The sequence below is a fragment of the Trachinotus anak genome, unplaced genomic scaffold (assembly GCF_046630095.1).
Source record: "Trachinotus anak isolate AG129_WGS33_773 ecotype Australia unplaced genomic scaffold, CSIRO_AGI_Tana_v1 ptg000008l, whole genome shotgun sequence".
In the NCBI taxonomy this organism is placed as follows: Eukaryota; Metazoa; Chordata; class Actinopteri; order Carangiformes; family Carangidae; genus Trachinotus; species Trachinotus anak.
The window spans coordinates 8584303-8604767 of record NW_027273859.1 but is presented as its reverse complement, the minus strand read 5'-3'; the positions used below and the strand labels follow the sequence as shown (position 1 = coordinate 8604767).

The window sequence follows — 20465 nt, the reverse complement described above, 5'->3', positions numbered from 1 at the left end:
CCCATGGACTGGCCCTCAGCATTTGCTCTTTTCCTTTTTATTTTTGAAAAGGAAATGAGAGGACAAAAGAATAAGAATCAGCAGCCATGCTAGCAGCACTGTGTGTGTAGGCATTTCTCCATGCAGATCTATCTGAAACAATGTGGCTCTTTGCACACCTCTGGTTTTCTGATAGTCTTCAGAAGCACACGTTTGGTTGACTTGATGTTGCTGCTACTGGAGATCAACCCCGTCTCCTCCCTCTGTAGGAAAGGTATTTGCAACTGGATTACATTTTCTATCAATAACATAATGACATATTGGTAATTTATGTCTTGATGTTTTGATACTGAACATATCAGTAAAATGCTCAGACAAAAGATTTGTTTAAATACTTCATCTCACCATAATATCTCATCCTGCAGTATCCACTCAAAGTGACTATTACACTTGTTGTGGGTGTGTTTAGGCATTTGGTTAAGGTTAGGGAAAAATTATGGTCTGGTTTAAAACAGAAAAAATTCACAGTGATGTCAGACACAACATGTTTATTTACATTTAACCAAACCATGATCTTTCCCTAACCTTAACCAAACTGCTTTTGTTGCCTAAACCCGATCACACACGGGACTGTGGTTTCAAACCCTGGTGTTTGGTGTGATAGTTGTGAGCTGCCATATGCCTTCTGGTGAATTCACTGTCATTAATAAATGTGTGGCTTCATTCATTCATTTAAAAAAACATTTATGTTGCCCTACAAAATGTATTTGTTGTTGCAGTTCAGTATATAACTGTGATTCCTGGGATTGTAGATGGACCCTAGTTTCAGGCTGTGCTGCTTGGACTTTGATAAATACAATTTGAGCTAGTTTTGCCTTGCAGACCCTGATGGACAAATCAGGGTTACTGCCACCTAAATCACAAGGATACAGTGTCTGGTAAACACGAATGTTTGTTAAAAAGAAATGTTTGTGTTTGTGCCAAATCATCTGGTCTGATCTCTCACAGGATAAGTGAAAGCTTTGACCTTCTGGTGGCATCAGGCGGTATAAGGATTATTCATCCTCTCGGCATCATGGAACTCTGCACAAGATTTCATGGCAATCCTTCCAATAGTTGTTGTGATACTTTTTTCTGGAACAAAGTCTGCAGGTTGGTTAAATTTCCCTAATGCGTGCGTTCATGAACTGTCCCCTTAAAAAAATACTACCTAGTGTTCAGTCATATGCTTCCGACCCGTCCAACTAACATTAGTTCACTCAAAGCGAAGCCGGTGATACACAGTAGATGACACAAGTGCAAACACTGAACTTCAGGCTACATCCACACGAATACGTTTTAGATTTAAAACATCACTTTTGCTGTGTTTACGCCTGATGTCCACACTACTCAGGAGTTTTTAAGCCCCTAAAACACTGACTTCTGGAAACACTGCAGGCCCTGTTTTAGTTTGAAAAAAGAAACAGAGACTTTTGGAAACGGTGACTGATTCCAGAGATGGTTTAATAATGCTTTAAGTAATTGTTCATGAATCGTAATTGAGGTAAAAGTTTGAAATAACTGTGACACTGATTTTAAGTCATACCACCCAGCCCTTCTACAGTTTAGCTCTTGACAAACACATAAATTCATAAGCAAACAGATACACACAACTGCTTAATGCTGTCTAATAGCTGAGAGGAAGGGCTGGTGCAATAAATACATCAATAACACCACAATTCATTACAAACTGCATACACTCTCAGACACACACACACACGCACGCACACACACACACACACACACACACACATACACACTTGTACTTCTATCTTTGTGAGGACACTCATTGACATAATGCATTCCCTAGCCCCTTACCTTAACCTTAACCATCACAACTGAGTGCCTAACCCTAACCCTGACCCTAACCTAAACCTAAACCTAATTCTAACCATAACTCTAAAACCAAGTCTTAACCCTCAAAATGTGATTTGAAGGTGTCTCAAAAAGTGAGGACCGGCCAAAATGTCCTCACTTTCCCAAAATGTCCTCACTCTGTTAGTAAAATACTTTTTTTGGTCCTTACTATGTAGCAAGTACAAGTACACACACACACCCAAATCAGTAAAAAGCATCAAAAATTCATATTTAATTTTTTTAGACTTTGGAAAGTTTCCATTCTGATTGTACATTGGAGACACAAAATAAGTCTGTTTTGATATGTCGCTTCGGGATTGGAGTGTAGGCGTTTGGCCTGATTTATTTTTTTGTTTGCCGCTGTCTACGTGTGTGTGTGTGTGTGTGTTTTCGATCGTTCCACTGTCTGCTCTCACAGCAGTTATGGTCTGCAAAGCAGCAGACTCGTAGATGAACACAGTGCTTTACACTGTTCCATTAGCCATCAACCACAAACCATCACAATGTACTGTCCTCCTGCTGTCTTTGTGCAATCCCCCCCCCCCCCCCCCCCCCCCAACCACCACCATCAGAGCACTCCCTGCACACTGTTTATGTAGGCAGGATGGCACAGTAAAACAGGAAACGCTTCCTCGGGGAGCTGCTGATTGTGGATGCATATGGTCCTCAGAGGAGTCAGTGGATGGAAATGGTCAGAATAGGTCACCAAACCCTGTGATGCATGTGAGCCGGGAGTAGGCCAACAGAGCCAGATGGCAGGAGGCCACAGAGGTAACTGGAGTCCAGCTCGTGTCCCGAGACACAGACCACAGGCTGGGGACTCCCATTATCATCCAGCCTCAACCTTATTGGATTTCCACCGGAAATGTTTATTTCTTTCACTGCCCCGCTGAGAAGTAGCTTTCCTCCTTATCTCATCACTATTTATTACGGGAGCCCCGGGGGGAGGATGGGTGGCAGAGAGAGAGAGAGAGAGAGAGAGAGAGCAGAGACACAGAGTCAGGAGAGGAAGAGAATAAGAAGAAAGAATATACTGTAGTTGCCCCATGATTTTCTTCATTTTTTATCCAAGGTACAGGGTTGTGATGACATGAAATGGCATTCAGAATCAGGAATGGACCACTCTGTGTTGCATCTAGTGTAACTTCAAACTGTCAGCTAAATGCTGCTGCCTTTTTACACCTTTCCACTGCTTCCATCTGTGGGCTGTTGTCTCTTTGCTTCCCCTCGAGTTGTGTAATACTTGATATTCAGATCATTCAGTCTTGATTGTAGCTCCGTGGCTTCACAGGGAAACTATTCACAGACTGAGGAGACCCCAGGTGCATTGATACAAAGCATTCCCTCCTCTTTCATTTTTTTTTTTTTTTTGGGTAGGGTATCAGATTGTAGAAATTTGAGATGAGTTCTCCCCAAATATTGTGAGGCGTGCCCTTGACTCCGGTTTTTATTTGTGTCCTTGAATCCCACACAACAGAGTGATTCAGATTAGTTGTATTAAATCTTCACACAAGACAACAGGAAGACACAGAGATACCTTTGCCCCGAAGTGGACAATGTACAGTGCATAAGACCTGTGCAGACTTTTTTATTAACCATACTAGTGGCTTGGCTGTAGTGTCATTTTGTTAGATGGTCTGTTGATTGGTCCAGACTGATATTATCTCATGTTCTGTTCAGTCATTCATGGTTCCTAGATGATACAACCATTCGTGATATCCTAACTTTTCCCTTAGCAACACGTAACATATTTAATTACCAATTACCATTAATTCACCAACATGTCTTGACAAATATTGGATGGATTAATATGAAATCTGGTATAAATATGTATGGTCCCCAGAGGATGAAACCAGGAGATTTGTGTGATCTCCTGATGTTTCTCGTAGCGCAACCAGCGGGTCAAAGTTTTCACTTCTTTAGTGAAATATCTCAACATCAAATCACCAAATCATGTACAAATATTAGTAGTCGCCAGACAATGAACTTTACATCCAGCGCCATCATCAGGTCAAATTCTCAGTTTGTCCAGTAATTTGGTTTGTGAAGACATGACAAACCCATCAGCCTCAGCTTAAATTGTACCTGCTAAACATTGCCATGTGAGCATTGTCATTGTGAACATGCTGCATTGGGAGCATGTCACGCTGGCAGTTTAATAAATATACTCTGTTAGATATTAGTTAAAATAAATATGAGGATTGCTTAGCTCGTTATATTTTTAGACCTGACCTATTTAAAGGCTTATATGTTTCCTGGCAGAGGTTACAGCATGAATCTAATAGTCAGTGGAACTGGATGACTGCTGCTTAACCTGAAGGAGACTCCTACACAGGCTGGTTACAAGGCCAAACAGGCCATTAAGTCAATAAAAGACACTTCAACCGTTCTCCAACAACTGTTCTGTGAGCTTGGATATGGTCTGTGGAGTAATGACTGGTTCCCCTCTGAGACTCGACTGTGTTTAAAACATTCTGAAGCCTCACTGGAAACCACTGATAGACATCCTGATCACTGAAGTGGAAAGAAAGCAGATATAAGACCCCGCTGCTCCCTTTGGGACGCGAGGAGGATGGTGCACAAGCTTTTCGTGTTACAGTTGTACGCTCACTGCCAGTAAGTTCCTCCTCAGCATTTTCCTTTCACTCTGGATCCTCTATTTAGTGTGGGGGGGTGGGGGGTGGGGTGGGAGGATCCACCCTTCGATTGACATTGTGAGCTTTTATTTTGTGATGTTCTGTGTATTCCAGGATTTGCAGTTAGGTTTAGATGAAGTGTTGTAATTTACTTTTTGGTATTGCCACTTTTTGTAAACAGGTTGAGGCAATTCCTTGCTATTCCAATAAGTTAAAGTTTTGCAAGCAGGCTCTTAAGGAGGATGAATGGGAACATAAATACAGACTTCTAGCAAAATACTGGGTGTTTTTAAGGTTGCAAATACATAATATCTTGTGGCTTCTTTGTATTATGAGCTATTGATCTTATTTTAGAAAATCTATGTATTTTATTGTGCTAAAACTCTATTTGGCCAGTAACTCAAAGAATTATGACTAATAGAAATAAAACCAATAATGATAATACACTAATAAACAACAATACTAGGTCATTATAACACATTGTGTAATATAACTGTTATTTATGTATTTATTTTCTTTAAGATTTTTGTTAAGATAATGGATAATAACCAAAACTATAACAAATACAGTAATAGCCAGGTTTCAAGTCCAGTTTCCTTGAAATTCCTTTTATTCACTAACCTCAAATGTGGATCTCAACATCTTTCGGAATAGAACAACATGTTAAAGGTGATTTAGAACTTAAATTAAGTTTAGAAACTTAGAACAGATTTTTAAAAAGGGAAAGGTCAAAAATCACTGCAATAGATAGAGAGAGAGAGATCAAGAGTTTTAGTCAAGATCCAAAGACGCTGGATCCTTCATAACAACTCAATAGCATCTTTTCATTAGACCTTCCCTCCCTTGTAAATACCCATGCCTTTCAACCTCCACAGCCACAGTTTATGATGAAGCTTGTCTGTTATAAATTTGTCTCCAAGCCTGAACTGAGATGAATGCAATGACATTACAAGGGTTATTTTTCAGACCTGACACAGCTCCCTCAGAGCCCTCAGACACAGCATACAACTGTTATACACAGTCCAAGTAGTGCTGCCCATGACATGTAAAATTACTCTTGTGTAAAATTGCCAATGTTCCCTTTTAACATGTACTGTATTTATATTACAGTAGCCAACCTCTACTATTTCAGTAGTTTAATTCTTACTCAACGTTTTTATTTACTGCAGCAATGATTTAATCATCTTCCTTTGCAAAGTGTGAAATAACATCCTGAGAAAAAAGATTGGTTTTGTCGTCTCCTCCCTAGTTTGACAACTTCTTGTTCCATTTGGTTAACCCATGCAAGCACAGAGCGATCTTCAGTTCACAACAGTAAACATGAAACAGCATGAGAGGATGGATGTTTAAACTAAACCTTTCGACCGTCACCCTCTGGTCAGGACGGGAGCGTGCAGCCAAATTAATCACATGTGTGGGTGCGACATCAAACCCTGCACACTTACGCATGCTGCTCATCCACACATTCACCTTGTCTTTGTTGACTGGGAAAGGAGGTGATGGAGTCAAAGTCACTGCTGAGAGATGATGAACGCTTCAAGGTTTGCTTTCATTCATAAGCCCAATATCTGTTGGTGTTGTCAGGTGGAACACGTTAAAGTTCACCTCACGTCACATGTTCTGAGAGATGGCAGGCTGCGATTGGTTGCGGTGGCAAGAATTTATGACTCAATGGTTGCCAAGGCTGACACAGATCTCATCTCAAAAGACAAAAATAGACAAAAATATTGTGTAGTCTGAGACTTAATATGTGATGTTCTGGCAAAATCTGTAAATGTCTGTAGGCCTTCATTCATACACACACAACAAAGAGGAAAGCAGCTGGCAAGAAGACATCAAAACATCTTACAAACACTGCAACACAATATATGATCTCACACACACACACACACATACACACACACATATATACACATGTATGCACTCACACATTGACAGTGACCCTTATGTGGTGTGTTTATCTTCATTCTCATAGAGACGGGAAGTATACCATCTGTCATATTACCCACTTTCACTTCGCATATAACCCCCTTCACAACATGATAAGACATCACATCAAAGAAGGAGGCTTGACTGGAGAGGGCAGACGCACTCATCGGCATACAGACAGGCAATCGCGTAGTGCATGTTAAAGTGCAGCAACAAATTCAAGATGAAAGCAAAGTCCTATCTATGGTCTCATCTGCAAGCCTGGTATGGATTGGATGGGGAAAGTGATTGGACCTTCTGCTGCTATAATTTAGTCTTCTCCTCAATCCCACAACTTCGCTGTCACTCTCAGACCAAATCACACAGGCCTTTGAGCATGTTGCACCATGGAACATTAGTCTAAGTCTATTTTATGTCAACACCTTTCAATCACTCTTATGTACAGTGGATATACTTTACAATATGGGTTAACTTTAAGGGAGGTTTTCATTTCCTTTTTTTTTTTTTTTTCTTAAGGACGTTTTTCTCTTTTGTAGTCCACAGAGCTAAGGACATTGACGCTGTAATTTTCCTGCAGTCCAAAAAATCTTTTCATAATGTCCTTTTCAGACTGCAGTAGAGTGAATCTATTACTTAGGGAGGTAAAAGAGGGACAGGAGAGGCATAATGGTGTGCTCACATCCCACTTACACCCGCATATCAGGGCAAACAGCACATCCACAACAGATGGTTGGAAAAAATTATATATATTTTTTAATTTGTTAATTTTGATAGATCATATTTTGAATCAAATGAAATGATATTTTAGCATATTTACACTTATCAGACAGTTTAGGACAAATAGAAATTGCGCATTAAAATAGCAGGTGTTTTGGTGACTTGATTAACTGGTGACACACATGACATAAGACACATGTTTAAAACAACCAGATCTCTTGGGGAAAAAAAACAGTGTGATCAAAACCAAGATAACAGCTGCGACATCGTTTGAAGACAGCGCAGTGAACCATCTGGATGATGTATTGGTAGACAGAGTGACGGGGGGGGGGGGGGGGGGGGGGGGGGGGGTAATTGTCTTTGTGGATGCAGCTGCTATGCATGGATCAGCTGGAGACGTCCAATGATTTCCTGAAATGAGAAGCTTTTTTGGAGCAGAGTAGAATATTGTTACCCAACATGTCTTCCTTTCTCCTCAGAGTGAAGTTGAAAGAAGGAGTGACGTTTCTTGGGGCTCGTCCAAGCAACCCAACTCAGTGGATAGTTAGCCAGGACGTGAGGAGTGAAGGCCACCGGGTGGTGACTCTGCACTGTCACAGGAAAGAGTCCAGCTACGATCAGCAAAGGTAAGCAGATAGAAAACTTCGACTTCATTTTAAAGGAACACATAAAGGTTCTCGGAGACTGTCCGATGATTTACTTTTCCTTAGAAAAGTAATAAAAGATATGACTATGTCTCCAGCTGATTATCTACATTCGATTACATGTACATTTGTTTTTGACATTTACCTCGTTACCGTACAAAGCGGATGTAGCGAACACACTAGCAAACGGTAGCCTATTAATACCTCCAGCAGGCACAGAGTATTCACCTTCCTTTTAGCTCTGTTTTTGTCTCTACCAGGTCCTGGGTAAAATACAAGGGGCTTTAGCTGCTAAACACTGCACCATAGCTAGCTAACTGTGTCTGTCTGCAATTTGTGGGCCATAAGACCAAAACAATGAGCTGAAAGACAAGTTGAAGGGAACGGCACCATCAGTAGGTGGTAATTCCCTGTGGGTTCATTAATGCTGGTGACCATCTCGGTTACAATACGCAGTCATTTTTTTTACATTGTAAATATGAAAAAAATCCTTATATAAGCTTTATATGTGTATTTATCTGGTCTTTTGATGATTTTTAGTTATAGAAAGTCTCCCACAGGCCACTATCTTCACTTTTACTTTGCACAGCAGATACTGTCCTTTTGTTGTTGAAACTAGATTTTATAACACAATTAAAAATTTATCAAATTAATTTTACAGCTGCTACAAACTCTCATTTTCTCACTTTCGTGACACTGAGTTAGGAAGATCACTTAGATGGAGTCATGGTCCGAACTCCTCAAAATATGTTTTTGCAGTCCTTCGCATTACCATCATTTTAGAAAGTGCCTTTGCTGATCGTTCACATTTTGCAAGAGACACACGCACGGACACTTACAGTGTGAATGACTATCTAAGTAATGTTCCCTTTGCTGAAATGACACACTTGACTCGACATTAAGGAAGGCCATGGGATATGTCTGTTGAGACCACTGTGGGGAGGGAAAAGTTAATAGACTATTGCAAGATCCCCTCCTCTCTCTCTGTCTCTCTCTCTCTCTCTCTGTCTCTCTCTCTCTTTCTCCCTCTCCATCTTCCCTCCTCCCTCTCCTTTTTTTATTTGCATACTTATTTTCTCAACTGCCATAGCTGCCATAGCTTCAAAGTTGTTTTGGTCATTTCCTATCTGTACTCACGTCCTTAAACTAATCTGGCAGATAGGGCAGTGATTGCCAGCACTGGGAAAAAGGTTGCTGTTAATTAACTGCTGATTGAAGGCCTTTGTGAGTTTTAATGGTTTTCCTTCTCGGATCAGGAAGTAGTTTTAATAAATGTAACTTTCTAGTGACAGGTGTAATTTTATGGATTAGAGGCAGATTTGGGGTGGGAGAAAGCTCCACTTATTTGCTCTTTAGCTTTCGTTCCACTTAGCAAATTTTAAACCACCCCCTTAAGAAAACAGGATACTTGACATTCCAGCTGCAACTTTATAATTAAAGTTGTTTAGGGGTTTTTAAGTGTAGAGCGGTCTATGAAACATGTGTAATTTGAATCTGATAGTTCAGTGTTTTGTTTAGACATGCTGCTATCAGTGGATCACTGCGAGGAATGATTATAGTATAACTACAATTCTATAGCCCATGAAACAAAGATAGCTGCACCTGCCATGAATCAGAAACAGCTAATAAAAATTTCCTTTAATTGACATCTTATATGGTAATTTGGTGTGTGATATTCACATGCACTACATTCAGAGCAAAGCTCTGTCAACAGAGCTCAGTTGTGCTGTGTCAGATGTGCCAGTGGCATGTTGTGAACATGGGTTTAATATTTTCACTTCTCAGAACATATAGTACAACTTTACTTTATTAGCAGTCAGCTGCAAACATGAACTGCCCTGGAAAATCAAAGCGCCTCCGCGCAGAAAATTCTTTTCCGACCTTCTATTGGCTTGAATAATAAGTTCTGACATCTCAGTGTCTTGAATAGAAAGGTTTCAGCTGACTGCAAATACACAGGGATGCAAATTACGCTGTTGATAATCATTATCCTTGCATCTGCCTCGTCCATCCTCTTTTATTCGACTTAACAACAATGGTCAGAATATCTGTAGCTACTGTAGTTTGCGATTATGACTAAAAGCGCATGATGAAAATTATTCCTGTTGCCAGATTCATCGTTAATTTTAGCATGAAGGCTGAATGCTGAGCACCACTTTGATTCTCTTTGGCAGCCGGTGTCAGCAGTTTAGTGGATTCTCTCAGAAATGCAGGGCGCATTCTTGCAGTTTTTTAAAAAAGTTTTTATTTTTTTATTTTTTGTGGGATAAAATGTTTGTTTTAAAATCCCAAAACAGTAATTGCCAAACTGAATATGTGAGGGCCTGCCCGAGTCTTTAACGAAAACGTTCCCATGGCTCTAATATAAAAAGCCTGTGCGTGGCTCTGAGCAGAGCTGCAGCATCTTGAACAACATTAAAAGGAGATTTCAACAAACTGCAGCAATGAGCAGCAACACTTGGCAGCTGGCTCCTCCTTCCCTCTGGAGACCCCCCCCCCCCCCCAACCCCTCCTTTCATGCAGGTATTATTCTCTGTGCTATACCTCATGACCTCACCTCCACCACCACACACACACACACACACACACACACACATACATACACACATACAGGCACTTTGCTTTGTTACTGTAGTAAAATCATGTTTTATTGATTTCCTAAGCGAGGGAGCCTGAGACAAGTGTGAGCATATTTAGTCTAATCCCTGCTGTTTGGGCCATGTACGATGGACTGCTCCTTAATCCCCACAGCTGTCAAAGTCACTTCACAGAGAAGACCAAAGACGCCCCATGATGGCTATATAATACACAATGCTCCAATTTTTCTTTCGTCTTGTCCTCCCTGCTCCCAGTCATTTCAATGAAGCTCTTTTAGAGGGGGATTAGATGCAGCTATCTCATCTGTTGAGCTGTCATTCAGCCCTCTTTCTTCTCTCTGCTCCTTTCTGCAGGATAGGAGGATGACGAGGTGTGCGAATGCTGTAGATCAAACATATGTGGATATAGTCTTCATCTTAATTTTTCATTTTTTATCAAAAGGATGAACATGATTGTCCACTTGTGATCATACGAGGTCTGGACTGTGCTTAGACATTGTTTCTATTCTCAAGAGCCCCTCTCCCTAAAAAAGCAGTGACCACCCAGATTTTTGCGTGGTTTTGATTTGTAATTACTTGTCCTTATCTTTAGAAGAACTTGTGCACATGTCTGTTTCAGGGTAAAGTTTATAATTTATCAGATTGTACCATCGCCTTATTACTAGATTGTTCACTTCCAGTTCTGTTAAAAAGGTGCTGAAAAACTTGTTGTTTGATAGTCGCACTTGTGAAAAGTATTGATGTTTTTGTTTTAGTATTACTCTACTTCAACATCACTCATCAAATTATTATTGTTACCTTTTCTGCTTTGCTTGTCCACATATACACAGACACTTTAACCATTGGGATGTAACCAAGGAAACACATGCATAGAAACTGAGGGATTGTGAAACTTAACAAATGCATGTTTTTTTTGTTTTTTTTTGTTGTTTTTTTTGTAGTTGTTGTTTTTAAAAGAGTGAATTATTGATCGTGAGCAACTTTCACGTTCCTGTCTAAACATGACTGGCAATAAGTGGCACTTGGTAAATGCTTACACCTGTATGACAAGTTACTGGGACTGTTTTATGCTCAGGCACAATCTTAGGTAACATTTACAAATCAATCTTAAAAACTGTAACATACAGATGCAAAACGAGTTTTTTGAGTATTTACTGCCAAATGTAAAAAGTAAATTATCCCAGAAATATTTGCAATAATTTCCTAACCAGTTAAAGAATAGTGTAGCTGTTAAAGATGGATGCTCTTTTTCTTTGTTGTCTCAAGGCTAGAATTGAAAGGAGAGAATGGACCAGCAGGTGCAGCTGTTAGCAACTGAGCTAATGACACTGGCATACATATATGTCATCAGTAACTGCTTTCATGATAGCACCAAGGATGGATTTTCATCTTAACACACACACATACGCACACAGAGAGAAAATTGGAGCCAGAGCTTTTACTGTCAGTCATGGTGCAAATGGATCGTTTCCACTGCCACTGGACCTTGGATTGTGGAGTGGACTTAAGTGTCATTGAATAATGTCTGAGGGACGGCTAATTGACGCCTGTGTGTGTGTGTGCGCGCGCGCTATGATGGGAGCCCAGCCCCACTGCAGGGCATGAGAGCACAGTGTTACTGATGGGTCAGGTGTACCCCATGTGCAGGTTCAGTCAGTCACTTGAAGCCGATCACAGTGGCCAGCTGAGACACTCCTTTCTTCCCACTCACAGCTGAGGCTCCAGCCACACCCGACTCTCTGTGAATACCCATTTAAAAAAAAAAAAAAGAAAATAGACTTGGTCATTGTGCACTTGCCCACTATTTCTGCTTTCTGCCATTTCAACTTTCAAATTGACATTTCATCTTTTATACAACACAATATACATATTTGACAGCATTCATCAAACAATAGGAATTTCATTATTCAACATATTCTTTTCAGGACAAATGACACAGTTTCTGTTTCTTAGCCCTGCAGACAATGAAATTTTTTCTTTCCCTGACTGGTGGGATCCAGCCCAATAAAAGCAATACCGAGGTGACAGTTTTTCATCAAGTGGTCCTACAGTATAAAGACAGGTTCGGGCTTCTGACTGAAAATAACTGAGCTGAATTCCCCCTGAAAGAAACACTGCAAAACAGCTGATGTCAGTTCTTTTCAAATGAATGAAGGAAATCTATTGAGCGTGCTATCATGAGTTCAAGCAAGAGTGCAGGACTTTTACATACAGTGTAAATGAAAGTCTGTTACATTCACATCCTTTCCCAAACGAGGTCACACTATGCTGATTAACACTATCAGCGCTGGTTAAATCTCTCTGTGATTCACAATATACCTGAGTTTTTAATCTGGTGTCTGTGGTGACATTCCCTTGCTGGCCCACTGGTAGCAATGCATTTTACATCAGCCATCAATGATTGGTTTGCCAGAGCTGAAGAGGGGAGCAACCCTAACAATGGAGACAGAGTTGGCCATGGCAACTGGGAGTATGGTGGAAAAATCTAGGAAGGGTCAAAGAACAGCTTCTGATTTTCAAGATAAAAACAATCAATTTGGCATTCAGAAGACAGATTATAGGAAAGCCATCAATGGTGAGGACAAATGTGGATTACCATTGGTGTGGTAAGCGCTGACAAAAAAGGAGAGACTGAGGCCAGACATGGATGTCGCCTTGGAAAGGTTGGTATTTGTGAAATATTTGGAATTAGGCTATGTAGCAAGTTTATTTATGCTAAATAATGGATCATTGTCTTGGAATAGTTTTCTGTATTTTTGTAGCAACTAAACCTGGGACTTTCCAAGGATAGTAGTGTCAACACTGTTTGTGTAATTATTCTCACTTCCAGAAGGGGGACACCAGAAAATCCCACACTGCAGGTTTAGTCGCTGTCCATGATTCTGTCACAAGACGTTTTTTAATGAAAATCCATATCTGCAGCCGTGATTGGTTAAAATAGTTGGGACTTTTTTGTAAGACTGACTAAATAACAATGGATTTTGAGTAAAGCACTTAATCATATAATACCTCCAGTGAGAGCTGGAATTAGCTGAAATTACCCCTTTTCATTATCTTCATATTGAGGGAGAATGTTGCTCTTGTTATTACTTTAAAGACCAAGTAATTAATTGATGGATTATTCACTACTTTCAAGCATATGTATTAATGAGGTTGAAGTTCTATAAGTAGCAATTTGCCCACTCAAAGCTTAGCACAACAAGCCCATTAAGCTTTGGATTTCTTCATATCCTGGAACAGTATGTATGGGGCTCTAATATGGATGATACTCAGCATCTAAAGAGTTTGGAGAGTGGTGTTTTTTTTGTTTTTTTTTGTTTTTTTTCTTATTACCATTCAAAAAACCAAAAACACAATAACAAAAATAAAAGAATGGATTAAGTTGTGCTTTTTTATTGTAAGGCTGGCCTTACATCAAACAACTTCTTCAAGCAATTTCACGGACAAGTTTTCAATTTCAAAATAAACTCACAAGAGTTGTGCTAGATCTGTGGCGTGCAAAAAAGAAAATCTTTACAGTCTTAACAAATTCTTATAGCGTGCGACTAAAAACTCAGTGGCTTAAGACACACTGTCTTTAGATGTTGGAGGGCGACAGACTTAAGTCTTTCAAAATCTTTTCAAATTTTTCTAATGTATGGTAGGCATACGTTGCAAATGTTAGCATGCCTGGCTAACTGTCTCATTACCTGCAGCAGTATTGTAGGCTAGCATCATTTCCAAAGGCAAGGGGTAATTATAACTATAGGTTAAATTAAAAAATACCTGTTCGTGCAACATAGTAGCATATCATGCATGAAATGTATTATCTGTCATCCTGTAAATACTGGCAACCTGCCATTGACAGGTTGAGATTTTCAGTGATGGTGTTATAGTACATCAAAGAAATCAAAATGAGTCCCAATAGGAAAGGACAAAATTGCTATGTGGAGTACACACATTGGCTGAAGTGCACTCTGGTAGATTGAAAAGTTCACTTTGTCACCATTAAAAGCAAGCCCATTCAAAACAAAAGCAGTCCTGCTTCCTCAGCATGTCATAAGCCATAAGTGGAGGCTTCAGTAAAAGTGCCATGTCTGGGTCTTGGTAGTTCATTAAGACTGTCTGGCTGCAGATGGATCTCTCTAGTGAGCCACGACTTCATTAATCCCCCACACCACACCCAGCAGATGGACAGCAGGCCCCACACTTATTACAGACACCGTAGGTAAGTGTCATATATATCTAGCTATATATATAGTTAAATATCTTTGTTTTAAATTTTCCAAACTTCAGACAGCCTCATGGTGGCCTGTTTAACATTGTCTAAAATCTGCAGTGTTTGGATTAATGTAATTAAATTCAACGTACATTAATTTCACTGTAAAGATACATGACTTCTCCTCAAAAGCAGACTTGTAAATCTCATCAATGTGAATGGTTGGGATCCCAGAGGGAAAGAAATCATACAGCTATGTAATAACGGATGAGATTTGGCAGTGACCTCACAATTCATCTCAATTTCAAAGTCTAGAGAAGCTTTAGGAACATAATTATTTATACTTTGCAACATGTACTGCAAAAATGAAATGAAATAAAGGGCCCAGGGTAGCTTTTTTAGACCCCAAGGCCCCTGAAAAAATATTAACCATCTTTATATAAATTCTTTTCACAGTCAGTGCATTATACAGTGGCAAGAGAAAGCATGTGGACCCTTTGGAATTACCTGGAATTTCTGCATTAATAGGTTGAAAAATGTGATCTGATCTTCATCTAAGTCGCAAATTTAGACAAACATTCAGAGGGCAGGTGGAAAAGCAACTCAACCCTTGTATTTAATAACTGACCGAACACCCTTTGGCAGCAATAACCTCAAACAAATGCTTCCAGTAGCTGCTGATCAGATTTGCACTATGTTGAGGAGGAATTTTGGACCTTTACAGAAATGTTTCAGCTCAGTTGTATTCATGGGATGTGCGGTTTGAATGTTTCTCTTCAGGTCATTTCACAGCAATCTCTACTGGGTTAAGGTCTGGGTTCTGACTCCAAAAGATGGATTTCTTTCTTTGTTTGAATTAATTCTCAACGGATTTACTTCAGTGTTTACGATCATTGTCCAGCTGCATCACCCAACTTCTACTGAGCTTCAGCAGGCGAACAGCCACCCTGATGTTATACTGTAAGAGACCATAACAAAATTTGGGAATTCATTTTCCCCTCCCTGTTGACCATATGTACTGCTGCATGCTGTTCCCAAACAGTTCTGCCTTAGTTTCATCAGTGCTCAAAACCTTTTCCCAGCAGTGTTGTGGTGTGTGCAGTGTTTTGCTCTTTGGCAAAGTTCGGGGGCACAGTGATGTTTTTATTGGAGAGAGGTTGTGTCGTCTGTGGTGTCCGTGCTCCATGCAACCATCCAGCAACATTTGCTTATGGTAGACTCGTGGACCGAGATGTTAACCGGCTCCAAAGATTATTTTAAGCCTTTGGCTGTTGTGCAAGGCAAATTTACACATAAATGAAGATAATTCCAAAGGGTTTGCTATTTGTTTTTTTACACTGTATGAACAGGTCCGTGCTATTTCTGTGACTTCAAATTTGATATGAAATTAGATGCTAAAACCTCTTTTGCATTTTTGCATGAATCAATTTTTTTAAGGTGCAACAGCCCTGACAATGAGCCCTGACTCGAAAGCTTTAATGCTGTATAATGCTGCATAAATCAAGACTGAAATGAAGTGGCCCAATTACATTAGGGACAAACAGGAATGTTAACTTGACAGTCTTAATGCTAACACCCTTAATAATGAATCAGCCCTATTCTCAGCGGACTCGCATTTACTGTAAACACTCTTCCTGGAGTCTCAGTGTTTATCATTACACAGCTATCTACACTGCTCCATTTTATTGTTCATCTCTTAATAATAGAAATAACATGTGATCAAGACTCATGTGTGACAGCCTAGACGTGTCACAGCTTTTTACTGAGGTTTTTTTTTATTTTTTATCAAGGCTGAGTGAATATGGAAGTGTTATTAGATGCTATATTGTAAGGATGATGAGAAAGGGAAATTGAAATTGCATGTAATGGAAGAGATGTGGCTTGGTTTGCTTTATCAGGACTGGAGTAGAGATGTAGCATATTCTGTGTCTCCTCAGGACAGCCAGCTGATTACAGCAGTCGGCCCAGATTACATCTGACTGTTCAGGCTGCTCCTCTATTCCATTGCCAAGGAAACAATATGGGGAAATAATGTCTCAGTATGCCTCATTGCACTTTTTCCCAGTTAACCAATAAGACAGTAATAACAGTCAATGGGGACGATCTGATCTGCACTGTAGGTGACCATGAAGTTGCTAAGGTAACCCTTGTCAGACTTTAAAACTTACTCATACATCACATTTAGACTTTAAAACTTACTCACACATCACATTGCCTCGTCCTGAATAGCTTGTAAGCCATATAAGGAGATGTGTGGTTGCATGGTAGCTCAGATTCACTCATCACGCCACGATGGATGCCATCTATCAGAGTCTGTTTGTGGCTGGCACCATGTGGTAGATAGTGTATGTGCAGAGGAGAGACAGATTGTGGTTTGCATGTGTCCCAGAGAGTTCATGTGTTTCAGATTTATAAAGGTTTATGAGTGAATATCCTGCTCTTAGAGGTTAATCCTCTAGAGGATTAGATTGTGGCCACCAGTGTTTAGAGGGTTGCATTAGGGTTTTTTTTTGTAGTTACTTTCATTAAAACAGTTTTTCTTTGTTGTTGAACCTAAAACAACAAGTAAAAGTACAGTTATGTAGGTCAATGCATTTATATTGGGTTTTCTTTTCTTTTTTTTTTCTTGTATAGCCGTTTTAGATTTAATTGCATATTTGTACACCAAGCTGTTCCACCATGATCCATACCTGCAGCAAGGCAACTTTTGTTTTGTTACTTTCTTTCTGGTGTTAATTTATAACAGATTATTGACGCCCCATAATAAAACGAAGGTTTAAGATTATGGCCAGCAAATTACAGTGTAATCATTTTGAACATACTTGATGTTAGTAAATGACTCATTTGGAAACTATTCCAGCACAAATCGTACAAGTGCAAAAGACAGTAGTTGAAGGTATTATGGAGGTAACGGTCTAATGCTCTAATTTATTAAGAAATGATGACATCCTCTTAAAAACCACAGAAATTAAATTGTAACAGGTATTTGAATGTGGAGTACTTATTGGCTGACTGTGGTATTGTTTGTGGCTTGTTACTAGGATTAGGCTAAGCCAGGAAAAAGGTCTTGTAGCTATAGCTTTAAAATTGTTTATGTATGTTTTTAAAATGACGATCAAGTCCTGTGGAACAGTAACAGTAACAGGTGTCCACCTGACAATCAAAACTGATGTTATAATAGAAACAGTTTTTATGTCCAGTCATGAACAAGGAAGAAGCCAACTACGGTAAACAGTCACTCAGACACATTTATCGGGTGTCTTTGCTGGATTTTTAAAGGACAACATACATCAAAAAGAAGATGGTATCGAGCCATTCATCAGTCACAAATCACATCAATTTTCTCTTCCATTTTTTTTTTTTTCTTTGAAAGCATTTATCAGTAATTTCATCTGAGGCGCTGTCTGCCACCTTTTGATGACGGTGCACTACCATTACGACAAAACATTAAATGTGTGGGAGAAAACTCCTTTATTACAGTGTCTGGTTCCTAAATGCAAATGAGTTACTCCTTATTCCCTTTAAACCAATTGTACAAAATATTTACACTGCAACTTAATGTTACCTTGTTTTTCCCTTTTAGCACATGACAGAGAAATAGTTACTCTGGCTATTTTATCAAATGTGTATGTGTCTGTGATTGTATTTAAAAAGTACATTTAACAAATTGCAAGTTCACTGGATGGAGCAGACCAACTTCTCTGCCTCAGTGAGAGGAGCCTTTGGTTTATTTTTTTAAATTCTTCAGTGTGAAACAAAGGACACAAATAAGCACAGCATGGATTTATTTCCTGTGCTCTCCCCAGTAAATAAATGTATGATCAAAAAAATGCTGCAGAAATTTTCCCTATGTTTTCAGAGCAGACGGACACAGCTCTGGTGAAATTAGACCTGTGGTTAGATCAAAATTGTTGCTGTGCTCGCTGCAGGTAGCACTCAGCCAGGGAGGCAATGTAAACATTGAATTGTCTACAGGCATTCTGACAAAGATACTGATTGTTTCTCTTCTAATTACATCTTTGTAGTGTCTATTGAATAAGTAGCGAGTGTGGTTTGCCTCATTCAGCGCTCCGCCTCTGATGAACATCAACCGAGCAGTGAGAATGAGCTCCACTTGTCTTTAAAATTGCCATTCAAATTTCACTCAAAACTCCCTCCCAACAGATTTATCTAACTGAATAGGCAAAAAAAAAAACCTTGGCCTGCAGTTGGCTCTAATTAACCTCAGTTTAACTTGGCCTTCAAGATGATTGGCTTTTATACCGAAGCTTATTCCACTTAAAGAAATGCCTGCTCTGGCGCCAACGCTGTCTCATTTCTCTAACCTACACAGGAGAAATATTTAAATGAGCCTATTAAAAGAGACCCTGGGCGGGTGAGTAAGGTGTAGTAGCAGTGGTTGAAGAAAGAAGGGGGAGGTGTTGAAGGACTCGGTACATGGTACACAAATGGGCAGCTCAGCTTTCAGTCAGAAGCAGATTCTGTCAACCAGAAGACAAACAGAAAAGGTACAAGTCACATCCTCTCATCTGCACGACGGCACTTCTGTGTGCGAACACTGACAAGCAATCCTTTGCTGTCCTCCGTTATCATTCCTCACCGAACAGGTTGAAAGCAGGACTCAGTCCGGCTGATAACCTGCGGGGAGAAGTAGGGTGCCACTGTAGGCAGTGTTGAGCAGGACTTACCAGCTCTGACATGTAATCAGGCGGCGTGTACACCTCGCTGGGCCACAAGGGCATCAGCAGCTGGACCCTGAGTGCCTCTACACAGCACGACCTGTGGACACGTTGATGCCTCCAGATGAGATGCCACACTCTGTACATGTCACCTCTTCCACCTTGGACCGGCACACTTAACACTTGGCACAGACACTTGCCTGTACGTGCACATGTAAACACACAAACAGATTCACGTGTGTTCTCAAAGCACCTTGTGCTGTCCTTGGCTCGTGGAGGTCTGCGCGGTGAAAAGACATCCGTCACTGCCATTTGTGCCAAGATCATATTCATGATTTAGTGTCATTAGAAGACCTTGATGCATATCTGCAAGATTTTCACAGCTGATGTGTCCGTCAGTGACGGCAAAGTCACAATAGCATCTTAGTCCTCCTCAGGCTGATGCAGTCAGACGTTTCAGACACTTTCTGTTAGTTTATCATCATGTGATCAAACTCACCTCCTCACGGCCTCTGGATCAAGCTGTCATTTCTCAGCAGCATTGAATCACCGTGCTGAATATGTAAATGGGTGCCATTAAAGCTCTCTTTCTTTAATTAGTCTTTAGATTTCATGACTGAGTGCTTCCAATTATGGATCAATGTCTCATTTCTGCACACAGACCTCTGGGTGTGTGCCGGGAGTTTTTCCGTTACAAAATGCTTTATAATTTCTCCTCTGCCAAGACGGCTGCTCACATCATGCTCCCTAACTGCTGATCAATGAGAAATTCTGCTGCTGTAAGCCCACTCTTATGTATAGTATGTGCTCTGGTAAGATGTTTTTGCAAAAACATGATAAGATTTCCACAAATATACAGCTTGATTTACGAAACAGCCCATCTCAATTTGTGCTGTTGACGTGTATGTGGTGGATGCGATATTGTTGGGGAATATAGGGCTGATGTGAGTGTAATTGCTCTGGTAGTAATTTAGCACTGAGCTCATTAAGCGGTGCATAAGAGGGGGCTAAATTCTGCTTAATACCTAAATGCACCCCTGACTGGGAGCTGGATGTTTTGGGAGAAGGTGCTGATCTAGCACTTTGAGACTGTAAAATGCTACTCATGTGTTTTAAAAAGGGCCTTTGGGGTCCATGGGTTCAGGTCCAAGAGCCCATGATAGCAGCTGAGGGGTTTCTATGAATCCAAA

The 20465-nt window shown here is 40.2% G+C and overlaps 1 protein-coding gene across 2 annotated transcripts in view; it reads left to right on the top strand.

Moving 5' to 3' along the window:
- Window positions 1–20465, top strand: part of LOC139623795 (transmembrane protein 132C) — a 128950-nt gene that overhangs the window by 61908 nt on the left and 46577 nt on the right. For both annotated transcript variants that reach the window (XM_071482342.1, XM_071482344.1), the window contains one exon: window positions 7637–7783. In XM_071482342.1, the coding sequence (XP_071338443.1) occupies window positions 7637–7783 (147 nt within the window). The remainder of the gene's footprint in view (window positions 1–7636; window positions 7784–20465) is intronic.